Here is a 21,530-nt window from a genome sequence, read left to right as displayed (position 1 = left end):
CCTGGTTCATCAGAGAGAGATAAAACAAGACAGAAAGACGGGTTTAATATCTGTAACAAATAAATATGTGAAGAATGTATACATTATATACTTATAAAGTATACAGTTATATAAAGAATACTATGATATAATTCCTGGCCTGAATTATAAGCAAAACAACCCTGCTGTCTTAGCAAAAAGTAGTATCACCCAGATTTCTACAGATTGCATTTGATTCTGGATGTGTAGTAGTTAGTTTATAAATGTTGGGAAAACTGCAACTGCAACAAATCAGCAGTCTCTAGTACTCAACACTCAATACGTGACAGTTTTCACCAAACACACAGCAGCCAACCTTATAATAAATCGAGGGAAACTGGGCCAGAAATCTGTCTCTGTTTCTAGATGGAAGCACCCAGCGAGGACTCTTTGACAAAGGCTGAAGAGTATGAAGGGAAATATCATGACCGCTAATGAGTTCTCGTGGCATCAAAAAGCCACGTCCAGGCACTTATGCGAATTGTGGATTAAAGCATATTGCAGAGACGTGTGGGTGTTTTTTCATGTCTTCTCCCCCTCCAAATTGAGGCCTCTCAGTTTTCCAACCCACAGAAGGGCCTGAAGTTGGATTGCTTTACACCACGAGAACACATTTGTGGTCCTAATATTTCCTTTCTGACTCTGCTGTGAAATCCCTCGCCTTCCAGAACATCTGTGGTAGTTTAAGGGGGATACCTGAAGTGCGGCTGCTGTCTTCCACCTTTGCACAGAGAGGAGGGTGTTTAACAGTAAATCACGTCAGTGCTGGTCCAAGATCCAACACTCAAGAGCACATAGCAGTAGTAACATAGACAATTTCAAATAGCAGAAAGTGGACACACAGCCAACACTTAATGAGGAGCAGAAAGCAAAGTTGCTGCATCTCACTTATTTTACGACATAAATTTACATTTTGGCGGCTTGATGAAGGTATTTGTACTGAAGCTTTTATATGGTTTGATAATAGCAATCCTCATGATTCACATTTAACATGACAACAAAAATACATGAAAAAAAATAACCCTGACCTTCATGAACAACTAGAAATAATTATACTTGATTTATTTTAGATGAGAACACGAGATTACTCTCATGTCATGTACTGTGCATTAAGTATGGAGCTTGAGTAAGGACATGGTTACGTAGCTTAGCATGAAGACTGGAAACGGGAAAAAACAGTTCAAAAACACACTACCAACACCTCTGAAGCGCTCCAATTTGTTTTACGTTGTTTGTTTGTTTGACCGTTCGATGGCTCGAGCTGTTTACTCCAACCCTTCATACTGAATCTCTGTACAGAGATTCTTCCTGTCTTACAGCGTCCTAAATGCATTTACCTAAACAATGTAAGTAAGTGTTTATAAAGCGCCTGCCTGACTCACATTTTTGCCTTAATCGAATTAGAGTTGTGTCTTGTAAGTGCGAATAAAGCCGGTAGCTTAAATATGTTCCGGATTACAGCATCAAGTAGGTCTGCTTCAAATGTAAACCAGTACGCTCTGTCACGTTTCCAAGCACGTCAGAGAAACGCCGGCTAAACAACAGCACCGACAAGTGCAAAAGGGCATTTTCTCAGACAATGCGCGCTCAAGTCAAAACCAGCGTGCCAGCTGCAGGTATTTGAATGTGCTGGCAGTCAGTGGCAGGCTGGCACTGGCATGTGGAGGGTGACACAGACAGGCTGTTGAGAGGCCACAGGTGTTGGAGACGGGAGTTGGACAGCGGAGGGGCCCGCGTAAAAGTTAAACAAGCCCCAATATGCTGGAAGGACGAAGGTAAGTTTCCTAGAACTTTACACAGGTAGGCCTTTGTTTGGCCTGTCAGACTATAAGGAAATGTAGATGTCTGTATGTAAAGGCTAGCATGAACAGGCACAGACACATAGGAAAAGGAGGCTACTTCAAGAACCCTCCTTTTCCTGTGGAGGGTAGTTGTATATATGACTTTAATGACTCAATGAAGCCTTTGATTGAAAGGAATACTGAACCCAAATCCTGGAGTATAAAACTTCTGAAGCAGCAGTCTGCAGAATGGCGGCACTGAAGAGTTTGTATCTTGCTCCTTAACAGACGCTAGGATTCGCTCCTATTGAACAAAACCAGCCATTTTATAGAAATTTTACAAATCCTTCCTGCAGCATAATACATTATCTTTTGTCATTTTGTGTGATCAGTGTGTGAAAATACAGTTTATTATCACTGTTAGCTGGCTAACTTTATCGCACAAAACTATATTACACTTATAAAGATACTATTTACCATCAGAAAAAAAAGATGTGCCGTTTCACCAGGATAAATATTTTAAGGTCACGGAATATCTAAAATTTAGGCCATCATCTATAAACTAAACTGATTTCAAGATGAGTTGCATCGGGATTTTTTTAGAGAAACCCTATAAATATATATATATATATGTGTGTATATATGTATGTATATACATATATATATGTATATATATATATATATGTATTGAAAATCCGGAGTGACATCAGGCAGGAATGACTTCAAGGTAAATCAACATATTTGATAACACATTAGCTTCTGTTGACAACATATAACGTTAGCATTATACCACTTCCTGGATAACATTTCCGTTTGATAGTATTCTGCGATAAGATAGGAAAAGCTTAAATTAATTCTATATTATCAACAAACATCTTGGAAACATTCATTTAAGCCTGGAAGTAAAACGCGTTAAACGAGTGTAACCAAACGGTAATGCTAGCTAGGAAGTGGCTGAATGCTAATGTTAGCTAGCAGGTTATCAAATATGCTTTTTTTTACCTTGAAATATGGCCGATGTCCCCCAGATTTTCACTATCCATCATCTTTTCAGTTCCTGATCGATCGGGAAGTGGTGAAATGAAAATGATTTGTCAGATTCTCTACGTTTATACGACTTGCAACCGAGAAAACAGCAGCATTACATTATCCCAGCATTGGAGCTTCCCATCAGAGGAAAATGCGCGGCGTGTGAAAATGGGCTATTGCGTTTATTTCTCAACAAATGATAAATGACAAAGCAAATATATTCTGAAATGGAAATTCCTGCAAATTTGATGAAATTAGAAAACACAAATCCTTTTAATATTCAACCTTTTTGAGTCAAAACTTCAGGGAAACACTCTTAGTCGCAATGTCTGAATCAGCAAAAGTCGTGAGGGCTAAATGATTTCTGGAGGCTCCATGCTGCACATATGCTCACATATACTTACGCACATACCTATACATGCACACACAGACAGAGCTTCTAGGAAAGGGTTCATAGTACATCCCGTGTCCTCAGGTCTAGTTAGGCAGCCTTGTTAAAATAAGCAAACAGCTCGTCTCGCCCTGTTTGCAGTCTGGCTTTCTCTGGCACTAAATATTGGTGACAGGTGTCTTAAAGCAGGCGCAGCAGCACCTGGACTTCATTATCCAACCAGACACAGCTGGAGCCCGGCCAGCTGCCAAACACACACACACGCACGCACACACACACACACACACAGGAGAGGGACACTCAGTCAGACACAGCTGCACATGTGTATACACTCAGCCAGTGGCGTGACTGAGCACACACACTCACACATACACGTTGCCCACTGTGCACACTCATGCTTAAGCTGGAGCCATGTGCACATACAGGTATGCAAATGCCCTTGCATGAATGTACAGACTCAAAAACACACACAGCCATACACTTGCCATACTGTTAACACAGAGACTTCTGTCTCTGCTGCTTACACTTGTATGACTATGCTTGAGCGCGCCACCATTGACACAATCTGATGCTTTCCCTGTCTCATAACCCTAACCAGGGCTGTCACAGGTGCCTTACCTGCGACCAAACCTCAACCCGCAACTGAGCAGTTGCCCTCAAATGGCCCCTCGACTGCGTGGACTGGACAAAATGTCTTTGATGTTGCTATAATGTCCTCTATTTGATAACCCACCTTATTCTGTCACTTGGCTGAAACATCATCATTTTTTACGCAATGTCCTCACTTTGTCTAAAGGTCCTCATGTTGCAGCAATGCCCTCACTTCACCAGTGTCCCCATTTTGCCAAAAAGCATTCTTATTTTGCCATTTTCCTCAATTTGCTTAAACACTGTTACTTCGGCTTATTGTCCTAATTTTGCTTTAATCACCAAAATGTCCTGACTTTGCCGAAATGCCCGTATAATGGTACAAATCTTCACTTTGCTGTAATGTCCCCACTTTACTAAAATGGCCTAATTTTGCAGAAATGTCTTCATTTTGCCAACATGTCCTTACTTGGCTGAAACTTCCTCACTTCCAACAAAGTTTACTTTGGTCAACTATTCTCATTTTGCCACGATGTCCTCATTTGCCAAAGTGCATTCAATTTATTACAATGTCTTCACTTTGCCAAAATGTCCTCACTTTATTTCTTTATTTTCTTCACTTTGCCAAACTTTCCCCAATTTACTACAATGTTCTTACTCTTCCAGAGTGTCTTCAGTTGGTTGAAGCATCCTGACTTCACCTAACATCCTAACCAAACAGTTTGGTCTCACAAAGACAGAAGGGCTCCCACATGTTGAAGCTCCTGCACCCAAAGCAAAACACATCCAAAACTTCTGCCCCTTTTTATCTCATGCTTTCTTTAGGTCTCTCTCTCTCTCTCTCTCTCTCTCTCTCAAACACACACACACACACACACACACACCAGAATCAGCCTGTTGCCTCTTGCTCGTCCAGACAGGGTCTTCCTCCTTCCTCCTCCCCTTTGCTGTCATTTCCCAGCCAGTCGGGCCGGGCAGGCACAGAGGACAAAAGTAAACACAGTCCCCTCATCCTCACTGTCTCCCTCTCCCTCACCCCTTTGCCGTCCCCACCCTGACGGCCCCCTAGGGCCCCTCGCCTCGCCGTCTTGTTTTTCTAGTGCTGGCAGCCTCTGCAGACAGACAGCAGTAGTCTGTCCCCTGGGAGGCTGGACTGGAGCAGAGCAGTCAGACCGATATATCAGACCAATACTGGACATTATTATCCAATACTGGATATCAGCCAGGCATGCTTGGCCATCTGTAAAGTGAATATCATTGAATTTAAATTAAAATGTTTTTCACAGGTTTAGAATAAGGTAGTGCTTATTTCCTACAGTGAATTTATCAACTTTGATGACAGATTCATTGTTTCATTCATTTTTCCAGCAAAAAAAAATGTCTGCTGAATCAATGACTGTATCTCAAATATTTTTCACTTTTGGAAAAGTGATCAGACAAAACAGGCAATTTGAAAACCTCAACCTGGACTCCGGCTGCTTGTGAGAGCTTCTTTTTTCAAAACTTGTTTTAACTTTTATGTTATCCATAAAATGATAAACAGATTAACTGATAACTAAAAAATCATTAGTTACAGCGCCACAGTAAGGCATCATTACATCCTAAAAGCTCACTTTAAAACCAGGTAAAGTGAGCTTTACAATTCACCTCTAATTCACCCATTCACACACTCACTCAACCACATATGGCAGCAAGCTACATTGCAGGTGCTGGTCTACCCGTCTGGAGATATTCGGGATTCAGTGTCTTTCCCTAGGACACTGACATGTGGACAGAAGTAGTCTTTGATCAGTGGACAACACCCTCTACCTGCTGAGCCTTGCCCCAGTGTTTCAAATTTGAGAGGCACATGTTAGCTCCACATGCAAGCCACAATTATTTAACATATGCTAAAGCACGTCCGATGGGATGAACATCACCTACACAGCTTTACCTCTATTCCTAAACAGATAACTACTGAAAACAAATTAGGCAGTTCACAGGAGGAAAGACAAAATGGCAGCCTTAAACCCAGGCGACTGCTGTCTCATTGTGGTTATGTAAAGACGCAATAGTTAAAAGCATAGTTTCATTTGAGAGATTGATGCTTAGATGGTTGAGACAATTTTGTTGATTAGATATGTTTGAAAACCACTACATAGTTTTAACTTTTTAAATATTTGTGACATTGAAAATTGGTATGACATATTGGTGATTAGTGTTGCTGCCTGCCATATCGGTCAAACTTGGAGAAGGAGTGTGGTGTGGTTGTGGATGTCTGCTTGTCAGCGGGCAGACTCATCCCTTCTGCCTTTTAGCTCCATCAGCCAACTCTCTTCTTTTTACTCAGCAGCGGTCCCCTATCAAGTACACATGCAAAGTGGAAAATGGATCAGGGCCCTCCTTGGCCTCTTGTATACTAGAAAGACTAAGAGAACAGAGGGACAGACAGACAAAGGGATGGAGAGTAATGATTATGCATAAATAGACAAGATAAGAAGGACATAGAAGCCAAGACTCAGTGGACAAGTAAGCAGGGCAGGCTGAGAAGAAGCAGAGTTTAGTTTGCCCTTGGGCAAACAGAAGCCAGGGTAGATTGCTCACACTTGAACCCTGACCTATTTATTGACGCTCTCCTCAGAGCTGGCTTTCCCAGGGAAACGACCAGGCTCAGTTCATCTGTATCACATTCACTCACAATGAAACAAAAAGTAAAAGACTCCCGTGCAGGTTTTTGTGAAGGCAAGTGAGCCCATTAGTGGTTTGTCTCACCACTAAACTCCTTGGAGCAAGTCTGTGCAGTTAAGAGCCACGCTGGTCAAGTACACAATGCTGCTGATGTTGCTAAGAAAGCTTGCTTTATCAGTTTCCAAAGTGCAAAATCACTGCTGTCTTTAAGTATATTCAGTATGAAAACGGTTTTGTTCACAGACATATGATGGAATCATATTATTGAGAGCATAATATGTAATAATTACAGACTTAATAAAGGTAAAGGCTTAACAGGTAAAGGGGCAGAACTTCAGCAACAGAAAATCCAAAGAGAAAATAGTGCTTCTGTCCTCTACATATAATGAATAGTTTCATACTAAAAAGAGTTTGGGTAGTGTATGTGCTTGGGATGTCAGAATAGCATTTGATTTACTTGGAAGTTCACCACTGTTTAATCACAAGTAGACCTAATAACAATTAATAATAATTAGACGCAGCGTAATAATTCAAAATGTTGCTGTAAAGTTTGTAGCCACATTTAGACTAGAGTTTGATCTGAGATATGGGACTGAAGATGACACTGAATCCCATGAAAAGACCTATCAGAGATACAAGCATACGACCATACAAAGTGTTTTGCAAATTGATGACCCAAATACAATTAATGCTGGAAAGTATGTGAATAAGCTGAGCAAATCCTGAACAATTCTTCAAATAATAATTGTAAGCCTCAAGATTTAAACATGATTATAAGTTCTGAAATGGTTCTGAATGTGTAAACTTTAAAATGACCTGACATGAAACTGACATCTAGGTCTCTAACAGGTGTTTTTTAGCTGCATTTAAATGGCTGTTTGTCCATTATATTTATATCAGTGATTGTAGAATAATTATTAGCAATGCCTCTCAGTATAATAGGGGTGTGGATTTCAATTCTAATCACGATGTGGACGTGAAAGCTTCTACATCGATGCATAGATGGAGCATAATTGGGAGTTTGCAGCCCATGTTGATTGGCCACATATCGGAGTTTATGAACTTGCAGGGAAAAAAAACAAACTGGACAACACTCACACTGTGTGTAAAATCTGCCTCACAACAATTACTGATGACGTAAGCCATTTTCACCTGAAGCTAACGTCTAGCCTTAAACAATGCAGCGAGCCCAGGAATCAGCAGAGAATCATCCAACTCAGAGAGGTGTGTGCAGCGGAGTCATGTTTTTGCCCTGGCCTAAAGCTGCTATGTAAAAACAATATTTTTACAGATCACAGCACACTTGTAAGGCACTCGACTGTAGACAGATTTATGTTTTGTTTTTGTGACGTTAATGTACTGAGGTGGGTCACACTGGTTCTGAAAATAGGTAACTTGATATTGTAGACTGGCTTTTTACATAAAAAGGGAATTTAGATTTATCTTGAAAATAGAGGATCAAGGATACATTGAGATGAGGATGCATCAAGCATCGTGGGCTTAATAAAATAAATACTCTGGAAATACACAATTAATACACTGGGCTTAATACAAGAAAAGACGCTGGCTAACTGTAGAACGCTGAGTACCGTTAATGTACTGCTAATACACACCAAACATTTCCTACAGCTGCAGCTTCAAATTTTAAGCATTTGACTGGGCGAAACACAAGTTCACTCTCATAATGAAGTAGGTGAGTCACAGGAAATGCAATGTGTTCAGTGAGTTTAACACTTACAGGGCAAAACAATGATCATTTTCGATATTTGCTGACAGCGGATCAGTTTGAGGTAACAACAAAATAAGTTCTACGATGAAGATCTGCAGGTGCTGGGATGCACACCTCCAACTTCTCAGTGAGGTAGCCAACTACATTTCCCTCATTTACATTATCAAGAACAGGATTGCATGAGGTTTAAATCTGAAATAATGGTTTATAGGTGCCAGGATGTAAGGTGTGTTCTTTACTGTGAACACAAATCCTCCGTCTGCAGCAGTTTAGAGCTGTAGCATCCGCCGTCCTACTAAACTGTGACACATGCATAGTAGAAGTAAAACATGTATAGACTTCTATTTTTTTAATCATAAATAACTACCCGGGGGCATTGCCAAGGTGGCGTCTGAGTGGCAAGACTGGCCTATAACTTTGCTCTACCACCAAACATCTCAAGTGACTCTACCTTTAATACTGACCATAAATGTGCCCGATGCACCACCAGGACTCCATCTGTGTGAGTAGATGTCTTTTTTACATTATTTAGAGTAAATTTAATGAGTTTAGAAAGTAAAACTCAACAGGCGAAATGTGGTGAGACACATCCTGTCATTCTCTGCAACAGTTTAGAGCCACAAAAACCAGAATCCACAGTTTGACAAGTAGCACTGGCACGAATGTTAGCCTCTACCTCACCAGTTTACATACACACACATACTCTCTTACCCACACACATCTCCCAACAGCTGACAAGTTTCCAGACAGACTGGCCTCTCCAGGCGCACACACACACACACACACTCACACACACATGCATGCCTGCACAAAAACACACACACTTCTGAGAGAGAGAGAGACTCAGCATTATTTTGTGGATTTGTTTTGGTCTAGTGCAAAACACAAGTCTCATTGGCTCTGGTGTACCTCGTAAAATACATACACACACACACACACACACACACACACACACACACACACACACACACACACACACAAAGCACATTGCAAACCACACCAGAACATGCAGACATGCAAACAGCCAGAACCCACACACACACTTATGAACACACATCAACACAAACTGAATCACAGACTACACAATGAAGCACACAAAAACTTAACACAACTTACACAAACTCTAACACAAGATTCTGTAAACACAGTCACACTCAAACACAGCATGCACAAACACACAAACATACACACACACTCACAGAGGAGGTTTCAAATATTTACCCACTCACCTCGCCTGCAGCAGTCCAAGGGCGTCTCGGTCTGTGTTGAGGATGCCTCTCAGTGTGTTTGTGTGTATATGTGTGTGTGCGTGTGTGTGGGTGTGTGTGTGTGCGTGTGGTGTGTGTGTGTGTGTGTGTGTGTGTGTGTGTTAGCGTGCCAGCGACAGCGGTGGTGTGTTGTGGTGTGTTGGTGAGGTGCTGCTGTTGCTGTGGAGTGCAGAGGGAGAGACAGACAGAGGGAGGAAGAAAGAGAGGAAGGGAGGGAGGTAAGGTGTGCTCTCCCTGCATCCCTCTTCTTCTTCCTCCTCCTCCTCCTCCTCCTCCTCCTCAGTCAGCAGGAGCAGCAGAGTGGCAGCAGAGGGAGAAGGTGGGAGGATCAGAGGAGTTAGAGAAAAAAAAAAGAAGGAGCAACCCGGCTGGTTGCTCTGCTTTCATTCTCTCTGAGCGTTTGTTTTCTCTAAATCAGACAGGGTTTATTACCGTAGCATCTCAAGTCTGCTGGATTTTAAAAAAAAAGTGCAAATATAAACTTTACATACTGATATTAAACCCATATCTACATTACACCTTCCTACTGTCTGCCTCCATCCTTTTCTAATGAATCTGCTGTTCTGGATCAAGAATATCACTCTGGGAAACAGACAAACAAATGGACAAAGACAGAGACAGACAGACAGATTAGAGACAGAGGGGAACTATAACCTATTTCCCACAGTGCTCTCCTCCCCTGGGTCCTCTGCCTGTACACTGAGCTGAAACATCAGTTTCCCAGAAGAAATGTCCTCATTCGTTTTTCTCAGGTTGGACTGGTATTTTTTTGTAATCTGATAAAGGAGAGTATTAATATAGTAGACACAAAAACCAAACACTCTAGTATGTAAGGGGAAATTCTCCTTGGTGAAGTTTGAGCGACTTGTGATGAATCAGATCTCTTTAATACATGCAGCATGGACAGAAGACCCAAGTAGAAGGTTCTCTGTCGACCATAGACTGTCTTGACTTATATACTGTCAGGTAACAAGAGGACAACAGATGCAGACCTCATGACAGGTGTTAATGTTTGGTGTTGATCACGCCCTCCCCAGTGCATTGACCCTTTGATGCTTTGCAAGACGATGATTGTCAGCTAATCTGACTTCCTGACAACACCCCACACCTCAGCCGGACAGAATTTCAACCAATACATTCTGATGATCGCAACAGGTGGCAGATGCAATCACAAAAAGAAGTAGGATTACTTTAGGTAGAATATACATGATTCACTGCCACTATATATCGCACAAGAGCACCAGCATCTCAGACCAAAAAAAAATCCACATTGGAGAAGATGGCATCTGATGATACACTGCTCGCGAAACTCTGATCAAACTATAAAATTAGCTAGCGCTGATTACATATCTCATAGTTGTTTGCTGCTGTATCGAACCTCAAACCCTTAACCTTTAAAGAGTAACAGAAGTGGAGTAAGAAGAAAGAAGATAGAGGGACAAGATGCCAGAAACAACCTGAAGGTGCTGTATTTTTCATGAGCTGAAAGCGATTATGTTGCCACTAGAAAAGCTACATCACAAGCACAAATTCGAAAAATATGCAACTATTTACGCGCAGGCGTCCACATGTTAATGCATACAATTGCACACAACATCACAAACACAGACCTCCATGGCATATTTCAGCCTCATAGATAGAAAGTTGCGGTTGCGCACACAGCTTTGTGGCCCACTGAACAGATGTGCTTAGTCCAATGATGAGCGTGTGTGTGTGTGTGTGTGTATGTATGGCTGGCAGACGAAGGGATGGGGAGTAATGATTATGCATAAATAGACAAGATAAGAAGGACAAAGACGCCAAGACTCAGTGGACAAGTAAGCAGGGCAGGCTGAGAAGAAGCAGAGTTTAGCAGCTCTCATCCAAGAGGTTTTCTTCATGAAAGTCTGAAACAAAGCCTGAAACAAGTCCACTTATATAGCATATAGAATTACCATGAACCTGGAAACCTGAGAGTCTTCACCAACGTTTTCAATACCAAGTGAAATCCTCCTTTAAGTGATGGTGAATCGGGATTCCTCCTTCTCTGAAACACGCTGAGAAAGACAGGGGAAGCCAAAAACAGATGGGAGGACAGCGATTCAGACAGAGGAATGAGAGGCGAGGAGAGAAGAGTGAATGATGAGAGGAGGACAAGCAGACGTCTGAGGACCACCAAGTCTGCCCACCATGTCGTCTTCCCCTCCTTTTCCTCATCTGTCTGTCTCACTCGCTCTGGCTTTAGTCAGATTTCTTCTCTTCTCTTGTGTTTTTTCTTCCTCTGCTGTTATTTCTCACCCCTCCCTCCCTTTCTCTCTGTGTTTCTTTCTCTCCTCTTTCGGTCACACTCCTTTCTTCACATCTGTCTGTTTCTACAGCTGTCTCTTTGCAGCTTTGCACTTGTTCTCTCGATTAGTCTCTCTTTTCTCTATCTTGATCTCTCATTTAATTCTGTTCATGTAAACTGCCCAGTACATATTCACACAGATTTAGTGTATCACGTTAAGGTTTTAATCCTTATGAACTCAGTCCTTCATGATTTGGCAACACTTGTAGTTTCTGGTGCATTTTAATAATCCAGGTCCTGGAGTTTCGCTGGAAAAGCCACATGTATCTCTTAGACTTTATCTCGTTCTCCATCCCTTCATGGCCTCTTATCCTCCTCCATCCATTTCTCCCCTTCTTCTAAGTCTGCTGCCGGTGTGTCTGTTGGCTACATTAGTCGTCGCTCTGCTCCATCGCCAGATTTATAAGCAGATAGACAAAGTTCAGGGAGGCTGCTAGACCAGGGGAATAAGGCCCGCCCACCACCACCGCCAATTAAAGCCCACCACCCTCCACACAACAACAGAAAAAAAAACGCTTTCTATAGAGAAAACGTGTTGCACGAGGACTACAACACTCCCATGGGTGTGTTTTTTGCTGGTGCCCATTTGCAGCACGCCAAACAAAGTCTGGAGTCATTATGGTTGGCACATGCAGACAAAAGAGCAATTAAAGGCGTTATAAACACGACCACAGAAGGAGGGAAAAATGAAATAAAAAAAGGTTCACTCTCGAATGTGTGAAAGAAAACATGCTTCTTCCTGAAAACAATTGGATGGAAAAACAGATTAAAAAAAATATGTACAGAAAGAGGAAAACCTGGAAGTTCAGCTGAGTTTGAGGCAGTATAGTAGAGTAGTTTTTCTCTCTCTCTAATGGGCAACAAACACCAGCTACTAATTATGTGAATATAAACACCAGAACTCATTGTTTCTATGTATGCACACACACCACTGGCGTCCTGACTAATCACAGCATCAGTATTTGATGACCTGGGATGAGAACGTGTTGGTAACTTGGTAACATCTATGGCAGACTACATCGACTCTTAGGTGTGTTAAGTGTTGCTCCTGGCTTTGGATGCATACATGGGCATTCAAACCTGACTTGTCCTCGACCACTTTGGGGTCCATTGTGAAAATCTTTTGTTTATTCTCCCGTAGATGAGTCAGAACACGCTAAACTAGCTCTGGTTTTTAAAAATGGTTGTCATGAGTAGTTTCAGTTGGTCCTTGGTCACAATAACCCTGCTCCCACTGCCTGACGTAAGCAGTTCTGTTTTCTAGCCCAGCAAAGTGTCGGTGCCACTCTGGAACATGTTTTCCAAATGCAAAGAACTGGTTCCAGAGTTGGCACTAGCTCCAAACCAGCACCTGAACCACCCTGGTCGAAAAGGGATACACACCACAAACGATGTTGGCCAAACCAGTTTACATTTTATGGAGAAAATGTTTTCTGGTTTCTCTGATGTCCTCCGGCCGATCTGCCTCAACTCTCTGTGGTTCTGATGAACAGATAGCTTTAATTGTTGCTTAAGTAGCCACTAATTGCTGCGAACCGCAGACTAGCTGACTCTGTCCGTACCAAACTATGAGCCGGGGGCACCGGGGTATTGCTGATGTTTACACTGCTAGCACAGGAGCTTTCAACCGCCGACAGGTTTTCAGGCCCAGAGCTGTGAATGCTGGCAGGAAGCTGCGCCGGAGCAGGCAATGGAGGCTCAGCAGCCGCTACGAACTTCATGACAGGGTCAAAAAGACGAAAGAGGACATTGACGCAACAGTTTGTAGCTAGTTATCTGATGTAAGTTTGGTGTAGCAGGGCCTTTAGTCTTTTATTTTAGCAAAGTATCTGAAAATAACTGATCACTGCTTTGGTATTTTGCTTTTGATATCATCACTGAATTGACATTTTGTACTAAAAATCTACTCACTGTACACTCTGCTAGCTTGTTACACTTTCTTTTTTACCCTCTTAAACTTTATTCAAATAACCAGGAGTTTGATGAAACACATCAGGTCCTGTACCGCTCAGAAATGTTCCTGGGAAACAGGGAGATTTTCCAAAGCATTAACAGTGGAAGACATCATGAAATGCAGCCCGGCTGAATCACTACAGAATGTGACTATGTGATCGATGCAAACTTTTTCCTTCGTCACCACTGTCACAATTTAAAACATTACTTTTTAATTAATTCTATTGCACTTTTACTTCATCCTGTCTCACTTTTAAGTATTCTGAATTAGCATGTTTAACTGAAGTAATATTTAACTAAAAAAAAAGTAGTATGTTATGCTTTCCTCGACCATACTGCAAATATTCCTTGAAAAGGAAAATATCGCTCTCGATGAAAGTATTACTTTGTTGTCAACACCTGAATTGACTTAACGTGCGACTTGATTTAGTCTTAATTTTGCACTAGGAACTGTTTTCTTTTAAAAACGTCTTAAACATTATCTCACTCATGTGCAGTATTTTTTTGTGCACAGCTGCTTTTGGTCTGAGAGTTTCTGAAACTATCCTTCAAATGACAGCATCCATGAGAGAAACAAGGCTTAGCTTTTAATTAAAGTTTGATGAAGGACGAGAACGGCCAAAAGTCTCTGAAAGGAACTGAAGGAAAAAAATAATTTCCTGCTTATTAAGTTGTTTTATATAATTACAAGAGCTAATAAGACATTTTAATCAAAACAAAGAATGGAAATAAAATATCTGATGAATTAAAAACAACAACAAAAATCACGGCCAAAATGACTTTTTACTGACGAGGTAAAATAACATCATAGCTGAGGTGAAGCGCTCCAGTTTGTCCTTGGTGACTGGCTGGCTGAAACATAAGCACTGCCCTCCAATTATTTGTGAAAGAAGGCCCAAGGGTCAGAGGTCACGGCTATTTATTACTGAATCAAAAGGAAGCCCAGTGTTTTTTCAGATGCATCCAGGAAGTCTGCTCTACATTCCCACACTAACCCGCCGTGTTTAGACTGAGGGGTCCTGAGGTGAAAGTCACCACAGGCCACAAACTCTCCTGGACAAGAAGAATCGAGAGGCCTCAAATTTCACACAAAATCCAGATTAGCAAGATGTACAGTGAGACTAAAAGCTGCACTACAGGAGCTTTTCTTATAAAAATATCCAAGATCTCTCAGTGACTGAGATGCTACAAATTAATTCACTGTCCATGTCTGTGACTGTTGTGGACGACGTTAGGGCCTTCTAGCCTTTCTCCCACTTTCACATGGTACATTCCAGTACAGCCAGGACCTGACGTCTTTGACCAGGTCTTGCAGGGTGAGTATGTGGGGTCATCTAAGGTCATCTGACTCATGCTGCCAATGACAGTGGTATGGATGAAGACTTGCTGACCTGCATCAGTTTACCTCACTGTAGCAAATTACTTTTCACCCACAGGTGGGGAGGACACATGCACATTCTTCTCACAGAAAGTGGCCAACCCCCTGCTGGGTGCTGTGGTGGGTCACTGACGGTGACCTGCAACAGTTACAAGAATGACACTTATTTCACTATGCTGAGTTAAGTGTTTTATATGTGCACGTTACATAATACAACGTCTTTACAAACTGTCTTCTTCTGCTATATGCAGCTTTAGATGGGAACAAAAAAGGTTTTAGACCCCTTTTGAACACACCAGCAGGGTTCAATCTGCAGAGGAGTTCCCGGCAGAGGGCGTGGTGAGGCCACGCTAGCGTTTCCAAAACCATCAGGCCTGAGAGTTTGTTTCCAGCCCTGGCCCCGGCAGCTCAGGTTACTGAAACACTCCGAGAATCTGAGGCGTGGGGTGAAACCCCTCAGCAATACTGCACCCTTTGTGCCATTGCCTCAAGCCCTTGAGCAGGTGTAACAGCTGAGAGGAGGGCAGAGGAGGGCAACTGCTGCTTCACCACCATCATGGGACCACTGAAGACATTCATACAGAGATCCTTTCTGGGAACAACAGTGTAGTGCAGAGTCAAATATGGTTTTTCTAAGAGGATACAGAGATTAGCCTGACATGGCACAAGAGCACTGTTTATGTAAAGCCTATGACTTTCTGCTTTGATTACACATTCAACTCACATACTGTTTTGACTCAGCTAAGCTTTAAAAAGCTGCTTGCTAACTGGTGGATCATCGCACCACTGCCAGTGATGCTGTTCAACATTTTTGAGATCTTATTTGGGTTCTGTCTTATTGTACTTTTCAAATCAGGTTCTTTAATTATCAGTTATTAATTTACCTACGTCAGAACTGAAGAGGTTTTCCACAGGTATTTAAGTCTTCTTTTATGTTGCCACAAAGATCATTTTAGTTCTATTTGTCCAGGTCTTGAGGGTTTTGTCACTGTAATACAATGGAAGTGAATGAAAATGACATCAAAAAATGTACTACGATGCGTCGCTCCAGACACAAGTTTCCAAGTTTCTCTGGGATGTGTGATGTGTAGATCCCTTTTTATTATTTTATTTCATATTGACAATCTCAGCTGTTGTACCCACACCTTCTCATCCCAGGTCGTCAAATACCGACACCATTTCGACACGCCCTCAGCCTCCCATATAATGTGCCACGCGCCAGAAAGCATGTGGTTGATGTGAAGCGGTACTTGATTAGGGTTAGCCAGTAAAAAACTACTTGGTTAGGTTTAGTGAAAAGATGTCTGCTTTCACATGGGACATGAACCCCAATCTCCTGGGTGATGGTCAAAGCTGACTAGAGAATAATTGAAACTACATAACTGGGCTGTCCTCCATAAGGAGATCACGGGACAGGTGTAAACAGCATTTTTGGATTCAGTGTCCAAAACACCAAACAAGCAGTTCACCAAAGTCCTTCAGCACTTCCAATTACATTTTCAAATGACCGTAATTTAATTATCATAAATGCTGCAACAGAAAAGTATTTTCTTTGGAATCCACTATGATAAAAGACATTGCTGACAGGACATCTACAACAACACGCAAAATCTTTGTGTTACATGTTTTTTAATCACCAACATGCATTTCAGAATCATTTAGTATGAACAAGCCAAGCATAATAATAATATGGAGACTGGACTGTGGTCAGTTTCCTGCTTAAGGCTGGATGGCTACAATATGGCATGCTTGCCCTTGCCCTGCCTGCAGCCCCTCCCATGTCACACTGGTATGCAAACAGCTGCCCAACCGTGACAGTGCACATACAAGCCTCCGTGGACCTGCCAGCCTGGGGGACATTTAAACTTTAAAGGGCCAAAAAGGACAGCTGGGTGTGTTCATGCAGCATGGGAGTGTATGTGTGCTGTAAAGGCATTTTCTAGCAAATCTACTCACAAGTCACACACGTTCAGGACTAAGGGGCCTGAGGACATCTACTTTCTAGTTGATACCACATTGTTTACACAGCTTATACTCTATCCTCTTTACTCCTTCATAAGATAATTTCAAAGACTGAGGAACTTCTGGAGCACAAAGGATAATTTCTCATCAATAAGCCTTCACTGTTTCTATTTGAGTTGTGTCTACTGGTCCTCCACCATGGGTGCGTTTATTGCCAAGATGCTGCTTCCTACAGTCAGCAGCCTCGTGTTCCTGCCTGCAGCCAGCGTGGCCGCGAAGAGGGGCTTCCACATGGAGGCCATGGTCTACTTCTTCACAATGTTCTTCACTGCGGTGAGAATGCACTTATGGTTCTGTTTTGATGTCACAGATTGAAAATGTGTTGCTTGATTGTGATGTTTGAGTGTTCTAAGTAACTGAACATGCAGGAAGCTGACAACATTGATGTTTCGAGTTTGGATCAGAAGATTATATCACTTTAAATACTGCTTTCATTTTTATGTTTTTGCACTCGCTGCTTTTAATTTGATCAGCATAAGTATCAAGAAAGTTGTAAAGAATTTATACAATCAGAAGTAAGGATGGGGCTCGATAGCATTTTAGTAAATATGAATGCACTATAAGATCTGTTTATATATCCTTTATTGAATCTATTTAAGCTTTGCTTTGACTTAATTGTAAGTAAAAGAAATTCTAAATAAAATCCTATCTAAGAGCTACCAACTCAAACTTCTTACTTGCTATCTCTTTAATTGACAGCATCTATAGTTTGTGCATCCCTCTTTGCTTATAAAAACTTTGACTCAAAGCTTTTTATAATTTGTCCGTTTCAAATCCAAACAGACAACCCAATTCACACATTGTGTTCTGTATATACTTATTTTAATCAAATCAAAAATGACCTATTAGTGATTACACACTTTCTATAAGCGCAACCCGTTGTGATATTAAAACTGGGACTGTGTGTAAAGGTCTTTAATAACCTCCCAGATACTCCTGCTGTCTGTTTGACTTGAACTTGTATGTCTTTCTGTAGATTTACCACGCATGTGATGGACCAGGCCTCTCCATCCTGTGTTTCATGAAATATGACATTCTGGAGTACTTCAGTGTTTACAGCACAGCTCTCTCTATGTGGGTCACACTTATAGGTAAGTACAGTCTGTCGTACTCTATATACAGCAAAAGCTTGTGATTCGTCATCTCGAACGCGCCGGAAAGACAGGGAACAGTAGAAGAACAGTACATACCGAGCAATACCGATCAGGCAGCTGACTAGGCTCAGACCACACAGAAGCCACAAACAACAGTTATTTTTTAAATATCTTTAACTTCAGTCTCTCATACTCAGCCCGGCTAAAGGTAGTGCTGCTTGACAGAGACGGATGGAAAGATATTAACACGCCAACAGCCTTAATGTCTACACGCGTTATAGCATAGCTCCTGAAAAGGGGAGTAAATTAGCATGTTCACCCAGATGTCGTGCCGTGCCAGAGCGATAAATACCCGTGTTTGTGGGTTTTGTGGCATCATTCCACAACATATTTTTTTCCAAAGGTTTTGTTTATCGACCTTTCTGAACAACTGGAACTTACTACTAGGGTGTAATTGTGTAAACTCAAACTAGCGAGCACTGGCTAAAAAAGAACATTTCATAAAAGGAAATAATGACTTTTAGTTCATACCTGACAATTACACTACCCAAGCATAAGTTTAAGAAATAAAAATCCAGCTCTGGCTGCAACAGTTGTTGATAGCATATGTTGTGTCTTTGAGTTCATCTCACATGTGCTCCGACATGCCTGCTCTAATATGATCACACACAGACACACACGTACACACACACAAATACATTTGTTCCTCTCCCATCTACCAATTTAAGCCCCTGAGGTTTTGCAACAAGGCTTTTAAATCACGTGCTGTGAGGGGCCAAATGCTTCGACAGCTGACTTTACTGATTGGTCTGCTCTCTTTGTCGGGTGGTGTAAGCCTTCAGGATATTTGGCGATGGCGATGGCGATGTGTGTCTTCCTCATGGAAGACACCAGAATGCAAACTCTGAGAAGGTCCTGGTGTCATTTTTAGCCCAACTGAAAACCTACAGACTCTCTGGCATTACGGTGGATTTATAGGATTTCTGAGTGCTTTTGGATCCCTGGATAAGAAAGCACTAATGTATTTTGGTCTACATTTAATAAAAATTAGCCTGCCTGTTAGAGTAACATAAATGTATGTGTGTCCTTGTTCCAGCTCTGGGCGACTTTGATGAGCCCCAGCGCTCCAGTATAACCATGTTTGGAGTGCTGACGACCGCTGTGAGGATCTACCAGGATCGCTGGGGCTATGGGATCTACTCCGGACCCATTGGATCAGCTGTCTTCATCATCACTGTCAAATGGGTGAGTGGCCTTACAATACGCAGGTTCCTCTCCATGGTCAGGTTAGAGTTGGTGTTAAGAATACGGTCATATATGTGGATATTTCTGTGATATCTGATCCAAATCCTGCAGTCTTTCATCTACTCCAACTCCTCCTTATAAACTTCCATCTCCTTCATAATATTCTTCTTTACCATCTTCTCCTTCATGATCTCAACCGTTGGACATTTTTACTTTTGTCGTCACCTCTGTTATCATCTTTTTGTTCTTCTGTTGTTTTCTGCACTCTCTTCTAATTTTTTTTCTTGTTAACTTCTCTTTATTGAATTATGTGCCTTATCTGTATCATTGTCATTTCAGCTGCAGAAGATGAAGGAGTTGAGGGCGGTGTATCCAGAGAAGAAAGTGTACACGCAGCAGGTCGGCCCAGGCTGCTGCTTCGGTGCTCTCGCTCTGATGCTGCGTTTCTACTTTGAGGTGACAATCATCAACATAAAACTAACCCAAACAAAGAAATATTAGAAAATTATCATTCGTGGGCAGTGAGATTGTTTCTTGCACAAGACTACATTACTTATATTTACTTTGTTTAACTAGTTCATCAATTTCTACCATTTTTGGTATCTTTTACACAATTTTAATTTCTACTTAGAGAGTCTGAATTTGATCATTCATTAATATGCAATTATTAAAAAAGGAGGCCAGCTGTCTGGTTACATATCTTAATATGTTGAAATAAATGAACATTATAGGGGCACTATGTCGTTTTGGAGAAGAAATTCAAACTCAGAATTTTAATATTTACAATATTAATGAGATAATAATACAAACTCAGAAATATTTTTTTGTTTTCATAACTGAATAAACAAGCTGTTCTCAGAGAAAAATAAGGTCCCTAGAACAGTGTTTTAAGCTAGAAAGTTGGCAGGGTCCGCCACATATAAACGAAGTAAACAGTATGAAATTGAGTTGTCATTTAAAGTCAGAATGTTTATTCGGTTATAGAGTGACGAAAACGAAGAGAGTTTGTTTATTTAATTTGTTTAGGCTTCCCCAAAACTACGTATTACACCTTTAATAAATGATATCAGTCTGAATAGAATGTGCTATATTCTCTTTACTGCAGGAGTGGGACTACGCCTATGTTCACAGCTTCTACCATCTGTCTCTGGCTGTGTCCTTCGTCCTGCTACTGCCAAAGAAGAACCGCTACGCAGGGACGGGACGAAATGCTGCTAAGCTCAGCTGCTTCACTCTCTGCTGCTGTGTAAGTTACATTTACTATATCTGTACAAGAAAAGGGAGCTGAAGCTGAAGGCAACTGGGCAGGTCATATGAGGGCAGGATAGACTTAGAGCAGTAGATTGCATGGACTAGAGAAAGCAAGGACTCCGGACTGGAAAGTGAAATAAAAATAATTTAGGGAGTAACCTGACTTTGTAATAAATCAGCATCATTCACTGTCAAGTCAAGCACCTTTATGTTGTCCTAATCCTGCTTCCTCACTGTTCCATCTCCAGTCAATGTCCCCTGCTACTTCTAAAGAGAAGAAAGACAAGTCAAAGAAGAAATCGTCTCGGACCGTGTGGACAATCCCCACTGAAAAGCTGTGGACACGAGGCTGTAGCACCCCCACTCTGCCTCTTTACAACCCCCCGCCCTCCACACCAATCAAAGGGCCCAGCATCAGCAAACTCAAAGAGATGAATGGCTGGAAGTGAACCCAAAAACATTGACTGTCAGGTCTAACGTAGGAGGACTTCATCCTGATGAACAGGCAGAGATAGTGGTCGGCTACAAGCGGGAAACGGGAAAATCACCAAATAACTGTCAGCCAAATGCTGATAAACTTGTATGTGGCTGGTAAGTTAATCTACTTCAGCAGGAAACCAACCATCATGTGGAAGTTCCTTTCTACTCCAAAAAAATCAGTTTTGGCTGGTAGAATATTTAAGGTCGGCAGCGACTTTAGGAATCCACCAGCTACTGTAGCCAGCAGGTAAAAAAGCAAAGGCACCCTGATGTGGTTCTAAACTTTAAGGACGGGAGCAAAAGGCGAATC

The 21,530-nt window shown here is 41.7% G+C and overlaps 1 protein-coding gene across 1 annotated transcript; it reads left to right on the top strand.

Moving 5' to 3' along the window:
* Window positions 1-17,288: 17,288 nt before the first annotated feature.
* Window positions 17,289-21,189, top strand: mymk (myomaker, myoblast fusion factor). Its single transcript, XM_073465398.1, has 6 exons — window positions 17,289-17,423; window positions 18,127-18,241; window positions 19,341-19,489; window positions 19,829-19,945; window positions 20,595-20,735; window positions 20,989-21,189. Exons 1-6 carry the CDS (start codon window positions 17,289-17,291, stop codon window positions 21,187-21,189), a joined length of 858 nt encoding a protein of 285 aa, XP_073321499.1.
* The last annotated feature ends 341 nt before the right edge of the window (window positions 21,190-21,530 follow it).

The sequence above is a fragment of the Pagrus major genome, chromosome 5, assembly GCF_040436345.1.
Source record: "Pagrus major chromosome 5, Pma_NU_1.0".
In the NCBI taxonomy this organism is placed as follows: Eukaryota; Metazoa; Chordata; class Actinopteri; order Spariformes; family Sparidae; genus Pagrus; species Pagrus major.
The sequence above is the reverse complement of the archived record's forward strand: the minus strand, read 5'-3'. Positions and strand labels throughout refer to the sequence as shown.